The sequence below is a fragment of the Oncorhynchus nerka genome, linkage group LG13, assembly GCF_034236695.1.
Source record: "Oncorhynchus nerka isolate Pitt River linkage group LG13, Oner_Uvic_2.0, whole genome shotgun sequence".
NCBI lineage: Eukaryota > Metazoa > Chordata > Actinopteri > Salmoniformes > Salmonidae > Oncorhynchus > Oncorhynchus nerka.
Genome location: NC_088408.1, coordinates 47,612,613 through 47,625,548, shown reverse-complemented (window position 1 = coordinate 47,625,548; position 12,936 = coordinate 47,612,613). Strand labels below are relative to the sequence as shown.

The window sequence follows — 12,936 nt, the reverse complement described above, 5'->3', positions numbered from 1 at the left end:
TTGGGTGAGCAGAACACACATTAAGGGGAGGGGCCTGCCTCTCCTCTCCACTCCCTTTCCTTTGTAATGACGGTGGTGAAGAGAGGGCAGGCAGGAAGCAGCCGTCAACACTGCCATTGAACCCTTCGGCCTTCCATGAACTGATGGAAACAACTGGAGAGCAACCCTGAGAGTTCCACGCCACACCCGCCCGCCAAAAAGGTCTCTCGCACGCTTCTTTACCCAACCTCTGTCCGACGTCCAACTTTCCTAAAATAGCATACTTTGCTCTCCTAAACTGCATGGCTGTGTATTCACCAAGCCCTCGTCACTGACAAAAAAGTTAACCGTGACAAAATGTACAATTCTATTGACATGGTGCTCCGAAAATAACCGAATGTATCACAGTCATTAAGGCTGATACTGTGAAATGACAGTCTGCCTGTGGCCTCTGTCATTTCAATTTCTGGATCTTTACATGAGACGCTAAGTTGACGTTCCGCTGCAATCTGAATAGGTTACTCCGTGTTACTTAGTGTTTCACGTTTGACAATTGCTCAATTGAGGTACAAACGACCTAAAATCCACAGAGTAAAGGTGATAACGTGCATTTATAGCCTACCTTACCCAAATTTAATCAAACACATTTGGGAACAGGACTTACGTTTGAATCCCCAAATCACAGAGAGCCACAGTCAACGATACAGCTCCAGTGTATTGAAACGGCCTGCGTCCAACAAGCTTCAAATGGACTGGGGCTGAGCTGCCGGCAAGGGCTGTGGGCCACAAGTGCATTTCAGATAACTTGTTCGACATGCACAACAGTCATTTCACAGAGAGAATACAGTCCCAAAGGAACATGTATTGCCCTGACAGATCTCCTTCTAGATGCTGAAGGATGGAACCAGATGGATCTCTGGCAGCAGCCCAAATGCTACCGTATTTCCCCTACATAGTGGACTACTTTTGACCAGGGCATAAATGTAGCGCACTAGATAGGGAAAAGGGTGCCATTTAAGACTCAGCCTCCGTCTCTTGCCAATGCAGCTGGCTGGGAGGGGGGTTACGTAAACTAAAGCCTCTAACCCATGCCTGCCTACTGTAAGCTGCTTTCCTGCAGGGCCATCAAGCCTACTCTCCCTGGAGTCCTGTTCAGCAGCTGATAAAAGTGGACACAGATTACTCACCTTTTGCTTACCGAGGTGGAACATTTGGTATGCATATACTGTACTGAGGTGGGAAGTTTTGAGCTAAGCTTTTTCCAAGGACAACAGACCTGTTAATAGAGAGCAATAGTAACGGCATTTTTTTGTAGGCACTAACCCCGCCATGCCTCATTGGCCAAAGCCGATTTTTAGGGTTTTTGGAAAAATGCTGAAAATAAGGTCTGTGGTAAACACAGGCTTAGTTTCTATGTTTTGTCATATGAGATAATCTTCATGGGCTAATGTTAGCTAATTGGGCTCCCGAGTGGCACAGCGGTCTAAGACACTGCATCTCAGCGCTAGAGGCGTCACTACAGACCCTGTAGGCTAAGCCCGATAACTAACCCCAGACCTTATTTTTGTTATTTATCCAAAATCCCAATTCTTTCCCCATTGCAAGTGTGTGGCTGTAACTCCGCCCAGACCTGTCAGTTGGTGTAACAACACCAGTGTCCCATATGACAGAGGCCAGGCAGAGTCAGAACAGGCCCAGACATGGCTGGCTCCCGTGGAGCATGTCCACTCCGCCTCAGCTTTGGTAATTCATATTCACACAGTGTTTTTAATGGAATGTTATTCTGGTTTGCATTCTCTCCCTACATTTATTAATTGCGACTTCTGATATTCAGCTGTGAGCATTCAGCAGGTAATCCACTGTAATGGGGTGCAGTATCAAATACGTCTGGCTGGCACCCTGTGGAGTGGCCCTGTCCAGTCCACCTGGGCTGCCGTGATTCACATCCACATATCGCTTTAACAGGGGCTGCACTGCAGTCAGGTCTCACCCCGATTGGTTGAATTTACAATGACGCATGCAGAAAATGTTTTATTGGCCCAATTAGAGGTAACCTCTTCAGAGAGAAACTGAACTCGATTAATCCATAAATCAAGTTGCCATGTCAGAAACCAAAGCACTACTTCTTCCATGCCCCACATGGTAAAACTCCTTTAATTACTTGCTGTCTCTTTCGCTAACTGTCTTCTTCTCTCTCTCACGCGCCCTCTTCTTCCTGCTCCCTCTCTCTAACCTCCTTTCCTCCCTCCACCAAAACATCCTTTTCCCTCTCCTCCTGTTTTTCAGTTGAGGTGATGAAAGTCGTGAGACTGTGAGCTGCTTCTTCTCTGTAGCACAGAGAGCAGAGACACGCTGAGGGATGGAGTGGGCAGATAAACAAGCACTTGTTCCTTCTCTGTCTTCTCTAACTGAGACAAAGACATACTTAAATGACCTGCACCACTAGTGGGCTCTGAGGAGAAGCAGAGGAGCGCTACTCTGCCAGCTAACAGCACTATCAGAACTACACTCCGGGCAGCCGAGCGGAAATGGAGGAAAACTCGCCTCCCTGCGGACCTGGCATCCTTTCACTCCCTCCTCTCTACATTTTCCTCTTCTGTCTCTGCTGCTAAAGCCACTTTCTACCACTCTAAATTCCAAGCATCTGCCTCTAACCCTAGGAAGCTCTTTGCCACCTTCTCCTCCCTCCTGAATCCTCCTCCCCCTCCCCCCCCCTCCTCCCTCTCTGCAGATGACTTCGTCAACCATTTTGGAAAGAAGGTCGACGACATCCGATCCTCGTTTGCTAAGTCAAACGACACCGCTGGTTCTGCTCACACTGCCCTACCCTGTGCTCTGACCTCTTTCTCCCCTCTCTCTCCAGATGAAATCTCGCGTCTTGTGACGGCCGGCCGCCCAACAACCTGCCCGCTTGACCCTATTCCCTCCTCTCTTCTCCAGACCATTTCCGGAGACCTTCTCCCTTACCTCACCTCGCTCATCAACTCATCCCTGACCGCTGGCTACGTCCCTTCTGTCTTCAAGAGAGCGAGAGTTGCACCTCTTCTGAAAAAACCTACACTCGATCCCTCCGATGTCAACAACTACAGACCAGTATCCCTTCTTTCTTTTCTCTCCAAAACTCTTGAACGTGCCGTCCTTGGCCAGCTCTCCCGCTATCTCTCTCAGAATGACCTTCTTGATCCAAATCAGTCAGGTTTCAAGACTAGTCATTCAACTGAGACTGCTCTTCTCTGTATCACGGAGGCCCTCCGCACTGCTAAAGCTAACTCTCTCTCCTCTGCTCTCATCCTTCTAGACCTATCGGCTGCCTTCGATACTGTGAACCATCAGATCCTCCTCTCCACCCTCTCCGAGTTGGGCATCTCCGGCGCGGCCCACGCTGGATTGCGTCCTACCTGACAGGTCGCTCCTACCAGGTGGCGTGGCGAGAATCTGTCTCCTCACCACGCGCTCTCACCACTGGCGTCCCCAGGGCTCTGTTCTAGGCCCTCTCCTATTCTCGCTATACACCAAGTCACTTGGCTCTGTCATAACCTCACATGGTCTCTCCTATCATTGCTATGCAGACGACACACAATTAATCTTCTCCTTTCCCCTTCTGATGACCAGGTGGCGAATCGCATCTCTGCATGTCTGGCAGACATATCAGTGTGGATGACGGATCACCACCTCAAGCTGAACCTCGGCAAGACGGAGCTGCTCTTCCTCCCGGGAAGGACTGCCCGTTCCATGATCTCGCCATCACGGTTGACAACTCCATTGTGTCCTCCTCCCAGAGCGCTAAGAACCTTGGCGTGATCCTGGACAACACCCTGTCGTTCTCAACTAACATCAAGGCGGTGGCCCGTTCTTGTAGGTTCATGCTCTACAACATCCGCAGAGTACGACCCTGCCTCACACAGGAAGCAGCGCAGGTCCTAATCCAGGCACTTGTCATCTCCCGTCTGGATTACTGCAACTCGCTGTTGGCTGGGCTCCCTGCCTGTGCCATAAAACCCCTACAACTCATCCAGAACGCCGCAGCCCGTCTGGTGTTCAACCTTCCCAAGTTCTCTCACGTCACCCCGCTCCTCCGCTCTCTCCACTGGCTTCCAGTTGAAGCTCGCATCCGCTACAAGACCATGGTGCTTGCCTACGGAGCTGTAAGGGGAACGGCACCTCAGTACCTCCAGGCTCTGATCAGGCCCTACACCCAAACAAGGGCACTGCGTTCATCCACCTCTGGCCTGCTCGCCTCCCTACCACTGAGGAAGTACAGTTCCCGCGCAGCCCAGTCAAAACTGTTCGCTGCTCTGGCCCCCCAATGGTGGAACAAACTCCCTCACGACGCCAGGACAGCGGAGTCAATCACCACCTTCCGGAGACACCTGAAACCCCACCTCTTTCAGGAATACCTAGGATAGGATAAAGTAATCCTTCTCACCCTCCCCCCCCTTAAAAGATTTAGATGCACTATTGTAAAGTGGCTGTTCCACTGGATGTCTTAAGGTGAATGCACCAATTTGTAAGTCGCTCTGGATAAGAGCGTCTGCTAAATGACTTAAATGTAAATGTAATGTAAATGTACACTGAACAAAAAAATATAAACGCAACATGTACAGTGTTAGTCCCATGTTTCACGAGCTGAAATAAAATCATTGGTGTGCCAGAGTTCGTTGTAACGGTCTTAGCTCCTGACAAATACAGTCATGTGAGAAAGTACACACCCTGGAAAGAATCACACAAAAAAGTAAACTTAGATCATGTTAAGTAATTAAAATAAACAAAAACGCAATATACTTTTGCAGAAAAAGTTAGTACACCCTAGCTTTATCATCACATAAAATCGCAAAAATTAGAATCAGGTGCACCAAAACAGGTGCAAATGATTATAAAATCATTAGAGAGTAACTTGCGAGGTTCTAGCCTTCCATAAAAATGAGAAACTTGGTCTGGTTTGGTCTTTACCAAATGGGTGTGTGGCTACACATCATGCCAACATACTATCCCAGATTATTGATGCCCATGCGTCTAAGAGGGGTTACAAATCCATTTCCAAGCTATTAAAATAACATCATTCCACTGTTCGACAGATCATCTACAAATGGAGGAAATTCCAGACGACTGGCAATCTACCTAGGACAGGTCATTCCAACAACTTTAGCCCAAAGCTTACCGAAAGATGCTCATAAAAGTAACATCAAGGGATCTACAGGCCTCTCTTGCCACAGTCAATGTCAGAGTGCATGAGTCAACTGTCAGAAAGAGACTGCACAAAAGTGGTCTACCTGGGAGAGCAGGAAGGAATAAGCCTCTGCTTTCAAAAAATGATATCAAGACACGACTAACGTTTGCCAGACAACACCTGGGTAAAGACCAAAACTACTGGAACAATGTTCTCTGGACAGATGAGTCAAAGGTCGAGTTGTTTGGCCGCAATGCCAGACGCCATGTTTGGCAAAAACAAAAAACTGCCTTTGAACAGAAGAACCTCACGTAAAGCATGGAGGCGGTGACATCATGGTTTGGGGCTGCTTTGCTGCTTGAGGGCCTGGCCAACTTGCCATCATTGAGTCAACCATGAATTCCATATTGTACCAGAGAATCCTTGAGGAGAATGTGAGGCCATCTGTCAAAAGAGCTGAAGCTGAACCAACAGGACAACGATCCAAAACACAAAAGCCAAGCTACAAGAGAATGGCTCAAAAAAAGAATCCTATCGAAATTGAAGCGGGCCGTGCATGCAAGAAAGCCCTCACGGTTCTAGCAGTACCTGACACAGTTCTAGCAGTACTGTAAAGAAGAGTAGACAAAAATTCCTCCCAGTTGATGTAAGAGACTGATCAACAGTGATAAGAAATGGCTACATTAAGTTATTTCAGCCAAACGGGGCAACACCAACTATTGAAGCTAGGGGGGGTACTTCATTTATCCGCACAATGGAATTGCTTTTCTCTTGATTTTTGATTAAGAAATGATTGCAGTATAGTATAGTATAATCTTTCAGTACAATTTGTTAAATTAGGTTACCTATATCTGTCAATAGTGTTGAAGTGAAGATTACATTACATATCCATCTGTCCAAATATGTAGAAAAAAACTGACTATATGCCCCACTCGCGACAGTGTTTGAGCCCTGTCTCGGACACTTTCCCGTCTATCCCCCTCTGTGTTCATCTCCCTCTCTGATTTTCCTACCATACTGTGGAAAATAAATAAACAAGGTGGTTGAAATTCTGGTCTCCTTAAAAAAACAAAAAAAGAACTGAATGGCTGTGCGCACTGCAGTGAGTCTTACTTAGAGTACCAACTAAGAAAACCCATCTCACAGACGAGCATAGCAGTACCTGGGAAGGTGCTGAGGGAATGAGGTAGCAAACAGGCATTTTCTCAAATATACTCCCAACATGATTTATTTAGCATGTTTGATGTATTAGCTGTGGACCTATAGGAAACATTTTACAGCCCAGTAAAGTACAGTACAGCACAGCAGTGCCTGGGGTAGGTAGTAGGTACAGAGGAACTGAGAATAATGGGTCAATTTAATCAAAGGTATTTTCTGGAAAAAACTCCCACCATTTCAGGAGCAGGCTGGCAAGATGAGATGAGAATCTGTTGGTGATAAATATGGCGTTTTAACCTAATACAGGTGGAGAAAGTAAAAGAGAGCTAGATGGAAATTGCCTATCAGTAGGAAAACATCGGATTCATTTGTGGACTTTCATATGTACAATGAAAGGAATGGAAGTCTGCAGTTCAGGCAATGGCAAAGCCTGCTGACTTCTATTCCGTCTTCATTATCGGAAGTGGCAACAAAATACCAATGTGTCTTGGACAGATATTGTAGTTGAATTCAATAAGGGCCCGTGGCAGAACATAATGTCAGTAGTTGTGGGCGATTCAAGGTATAGCTCATACAGAAAAAAACATCTTATATAATAAGAACGATACAAAAAAAAAAAAAACAGGAATGTCTAAAAGTGACAAAACATGGTTCAAAGCGATTAGGTGACACTCACTCACTACTACTATAGTACGTGGTTGGGTTTGATGTCTCAAACTACACGCATGTGTCTAAGAGATGGGGGTTTGTTCTTGCAGTGGAATCATCACGCAGCCAGAGCGTTTCCCTAGCAACAGTGACTCACCCTTCTCCTCCGACTTTGGTGATCTTGAGGCGGAAGTCTACAGAGTTGAGGCTGGGCGGCTTCCACTTGAGGATGTCATCACATCGCCCAGCTTTGTATTTCTGCAGACACACAAAGAGAGAGACCGTTATTAGATCCGATTGGCATTCATTGTCATACAAACGGAAAAGCTTACTACAGCGCACACATTTCACGCATAATACACATAGGACCACAGCAGGAAACAAACAACAGTAGACAGTCAGATTTAATAGTATACCCCCGCCCTACACCCGCACAAAGGAGGAAGCTACATGTCAGATCATTCATTCCAAACACACAACACACTGGCATGCACTCAGAACATCACCTGTATTTAGCTTTTATTTGTTGTCTGTGTTCTATGTTTTGGATTGCTTTTATTACTGAACAAAAATGTAAACACAACAATCTCAAAGATTTTACTGAGTTACAGTTCATAGAAGAAGAAAAAAAAAATCAGTCAATTGAAATAAATTCATTAGGCCCTTATCTATGGATTTCACATGACTGGGCAGAAATACTCCTCAGTAGCACTGTGGCATTGTGTGACAAAACTCCAGTGGGCTTTTATTGCTCCCAGCACAAGGTGCACCTGTGTAATGACCAGGCTGTGGGGAAAAAGGGGGTGCAACTCAATATTAGGAATAATATTTTGTACACTCAGTGCTGGGGCACGCTCAAACATTAGGAAGCTTTTTTCATTCTAATGTCACCTTGGGGATTAATAAAGTACAATCTCATCTCAATGATTTCTTGATCCATGAACAAATGACTAAACAGGCAGAATAACATGAGGTACAGTATGTACCTTCACACTCTTAAGAGAAATTGACTGAAAATCCAAGTATTTTACACGGCTCCCTTCAGAAAATCACCACGTTTTTCAAAAGGCAGCCAATATGTCTGAAGGTAAGCTCCATTCGTAATCGATTTGGAGAGCTGAAAATTACATATTGTTCAGGGAATGGCTCAAAACCTTGAGCATCGACTTTGTTCCACTTCCAATTTAGGGTAAAAATCCGGTCTTAAAAATGAGTAGTAAGGTAGTCAGGTTATACATAATGGATAATAATTAAGCTTCCATGGCAGGTCTAAAATAGGATGCTCATATTGTAGTTAAAAAAGAGAAAGCTTGTCAAGAGCAATTTATAGATAGATATTGAAAGGGCAGGAGTAGCCTACATGAATTCATAACTAATCAGAAATTAATTTCTGGAGAATCCAATTAAAAGCTGCAAATGGAAGTACAAATTCAACGTTGCTTTTAGGTCTTACGACGAGGTCTACAACGAGTAGCCATATATTCTGTTCTGATGATTAGGCTACATGTTGTCATAGAAATTAGCATGACATATATTTATATACATACGGTACATGGCATTTATTTAATCTAACTCATATGCAACTAGTGTAAAGAGTGTGAATGTGGTATTTAGGATGTAAAGCCATACTGTGTGACGGGGCAGGAACAGATGTGTCAATGGTGTAAGTGTCAGATTGCCCGGTAACAGAACTATGCCTCCACGGATTTCCTCAAAGAAGGCATAACACGGGCATCATAGTGCCACCATCTCCATTTCCACCCACTCTCACTATTCCAGAGAGAACGTGGAAAGGAAAGCATTTCCTGGAAGAATGTACAGTAGAGAATTCCAAGAAACCAATCCCCATGGGAAAGGATGGCGCAAGGATTTCAACAGGAATTTAAAATGAGAAGTATAGGAATATATAGACAGACACCAAAACAAATCCCATTTCGCCATAATAAATAAATGTTTCCTCAATAAAGTAGCTATCAGCAAGGTCAAAGCTGGTAAGGGAAAAAAAATATAGCGCGAGTATTAAGGGGGTGAGGAGGTAGGGGTGACATGGGAGAACTTGTGAAGGTTGAACCTCAGGCAGGCTGCAGCGTTCTGGATAAATTGTAGGGGTTTGATGGCACAAGCTGAGTTCCTCAGTATTAAACTAGAGTAGAGTACTTACTTTTTTTAAATAAAAATTTTTATCTTTATTTAACTAGGCAAGTCAGTTAAGAACAAATTCTTATTGTGTTAACTGCCTGTTCAGGGGCAGAACGACAGATTTGTACCTTGTCAGCTCGGGGATATGAACTTGCAACCTTTCGGTTACTAGTCCAACGCTCTAACCACTAGGCTACCCTGCCGCCCCACTATAGCCTACATCATAAATAAAACAATACATAATAATAATGTCACTCAGTTGGTAAAGAATGGTGCTAATAACGTCAGGGTGCTGGGTTCGATTCCCGTGACCACCCATACATTGGAAAGTATTCAGACCCCTTGACCTTTTCCACATTTTGTTACGTTACAGCCTTATTCTAAAATTGTTAAATAAAAAAAATATCCTCAATCTGAATCAGGTTTTAGGAAATTTTGCAAAGACAAGATTAAATTAAGTATAGTCTGATGGGTGAAAATATGATCACTTGAGAGAACAGCTCTGCAGCCTGAGGCAAGGGACAGAGCGCAAGCTTTCTTTGCGACTTTCTGAAATCGCCAATAGCCTATAGTCGCAGCCCATATATGTTTTTATTTCTAAAGACATTCTAAGGTTTGTATCACTCACAAGTCAAATGGACAAATAACTCTAAATCTAGCGTATAGGACCTGTTTCAAATGATCACTTTTGCCGTCAACATAGCCATTCATATGCGCACCGGAATTGGAAAAAATATCCTTTCTATTTTATTCAGCTAAATTCAATTATATTCTTCTTACTAAAAAATCATATAATATAAAATAATGCCATGGGACTTACAAGCAAATTTTGTCATCTAATTGAACAAGCCTCCAGCATATGGCATGGAGCATAGCCAGATAACATACAATAGGCCAACTCATATTCTGTTCTTCTGAAATACATTTTCTTCATATGATATTGTTTCTTTAGACCTGACAAAAAAAAAAAAGATTTATTGTGATGGTGTATATAAAATGTATTCATTATACCTTAATGTAATGTTCCAAAGGCGCGCATCAGCAGCTTGTATGCCGTTTGTATGCAGAGTCCTGGAGATGCTAAACGTGTTTATGTTAATTAACAGTCAATTACCTTGAGACCGGCAGACATTTGCATGTGAATAACCGGCAGACAAAATTTCATGACCGCCAGAGACCTAGTCCTGGCTCTATATAGTACTGTGTGTTTCCTAGCCCTCTGTCCTGGACTTATGGACTGTGAAGAGACCCCTGGTGACATGTCCTTTGGGATATGTATCGGTGTCTGAACTGTGCGTTAGCCGTTTGAACAGACAGTATGGTGCTTTCAACACGTCAATACCTCTCGCAAAGACAAGTAGTGATGCAGTCAATCTTTCCTCAAGCTCTTGATATTAGCCCTCAGGATACATTTAAGGGCCAGCTGTGATGCTCTGTTTAAGGCCAACTGCAATTTGCTTATGTCCTACTTTGCAGCACTTCACCATATAACTGGGCAGTAGTCCAGGTGTGATAAAACTTGGGCCTGTAGGACTTGTTTGGTTGTTTGTGATGTCCAGAAACAGAGCAGCGCTTTATCACAGATAGACCTCTCCCAATCTTAGTAACCATTGCATCAATATGTTTTGACCATTTCAGTTTACAATCTAGGGTAACACCAAGCAGTTCACTCTCCCCAACTTGCTCAATTGCCCCATTATTCAATACAATATTTATTTTAGGGTTAAGCACAGTTTAGTTTTTTATATATTTAGGATTCTCTATACAGTATAGGTTCATGGGTAAAATGGATATTACAACCTGTGTGTTGTGATAACTGCATTATTTGCTCTATAAACTGTTAATTCATGTGCCTTGCGACCGTGCTATATACAGCCCTAAAGGCCGAGACAATAAGAGGACACAGCGGGGCAGAGTAAATTCAACCACACCGTTGTTTTACCACAAAACCGGATAGCAACCTCTGTTCGGTGAAGGCCACAAAGCATACTGCATTTAACAGACAGTTACATGATCTACAGCATGGTCAAGTTAATGTTTTTGACATTTTCGGACCACTAAACAACTATTGACTTAGAAACACAGAGAGTTACAAAGAGTTAAAAAGTCACAAAGAAAACAGGAGCTTCCTCCACTATTCCAGCACTGTTTCAACTTCAACATTCCTATTTGAAGTAGATATGGTGTGTTTGCATTGACATGTAGGCTACGTGGGCCTTTAAAACAACAAAAAAGGTATGTAGTTCTGCCCTTGAGCTGTTCTTGTCTATTGATGTTCTGTATTATGTCATGTTTTGTGTGGACCCCAGGAAGAGGAGCTGCTGCTTTTGCAACAGCTAATGGGGATCCTAATAAATTATCAAATAAACATCAAATTACCTGTGCTTATGCTAATACGGTGACAACTAAGACACCAAAAACAATTCAGTCCAATCAACATAACCTAAATATGATGTGGCTTACCATGGTTCTGATTTCGGTGTGCGTATGCAAGTAGAAAAACATGTCGACTCACCCTACTTGTAGGGAAACGCCAATGCCATCCTCCTCTCTTTCATGTTGATGAAACGGTCTATCACTCTGTCATATAGTACACACTTATTTTTTGTTGTCCTAGGCTACCTGGCTAAAATGTTTCCTCGCTAGCCTAACTTCAATTTATGGGCAACGTTAGCCTTCTACATCTAGCTACATATTGAACTTCCATTCTCTCAGGCCAGGGGCACAACAATGTATGAATTAATGGTTGGATCAGAATCGCAGTAATAAATCATTGGCCAGTATCAGTGGTGACCCGTCATTCAGGGCAGGTGGGGCAGAGTTCCCAGTTGTCTTGAAAGCACAATAAATAGAGAGAACACCAGACTGATGACAAAGTTTCATGACAAAATTTGCCCATGAAGGACCTCTGTGCCACCTTCGTGTTCAAGTGAACACAGCACAACAAGGTGAGTCCAAAAGTGTAATGTATGCTCCATAAATGATGTAATATGTCAGGGAGATATGTACACTGTAGCTAAGAAAGTAATACTACAGTAAGTATGTTGTGTAGTAAGCTGTTAGTGCCTCACCCTAATAATTTGGTCTATTTTCACCTCTGAATTTCACCAACTGTTCTGACTTCATGGTGCACATGTATCCTATAACCTGTTTTTGAGAAATGTAATAATTGAATATTGTAAGAGCTTTTATTGTCTGCTTATATGCCCCTTTTATTTATCCTACGATTCTGACTTGGTGTACAAGGAGAACACAATAAGAACGGCCCATGTTCTGAATTCTGACGCTGTACATTTCAAAAGTGCTGAACAAATAGTTATATTGACCATGTCCGTCCTAGCTCGCTCATTAATGTCTTAATCAAAATTACGGATGGCCTCTTATCCGCTTGTCGTCCCCTCATCATGCCATACTTTGTACATCTCAATTGTCAGTAGAAACCACATTTGTTGAAGCAAGTCAGCCAAATCAGCTATGTTTTTTTAAAAAGCAGTAAATGAGGCTGAATTAACTGTCACTGCCAGACAAGGCTCCTCTGATAGACAGGAGTAGCAGTGGTATGGTGCAATTAATGTATTGTTTAGAGTTGTGTTGTGTCTTTGCTGACATACACCCCACATTTATTTTGTTTTTGCCAAACCAGGATGTACACCACTTGCCAGCATGGAGAATTAAGTAAAACCACAAGTCCAAATCCCCATCTCCATCCATGGCTAATTTTGGAAAGTGCCAATTGTATATCTAGCTAGCCAGCCACCGGAGGACAACACCACAACGAGATGCAACAACTCAAGTTGTCAATGACGTATGCACTCAATGCAATTTAACAGGAGTGACACGAAACT

General features: G+C 43.5%; 1 protein-coding gene across 1 annotated transcript in view; it reads right to left on the bottom strand.

Moving 5' to 3' along the window:
* Positions 1-12,936, bottom strand: part of rngtt (RNA guanylyltransferase and 5'-phosphatase) — a 159,430-nt gene that overhangs the window by 7,417 nt on the left and 139,077 nt on the right. The window contains 1 exon segment of the mRNA XM_029677151.2: positions 7,110-7,210. Coding sequence (XP_029533011.2) covers positions 7,110-7,210 — 101 coding nt within the window.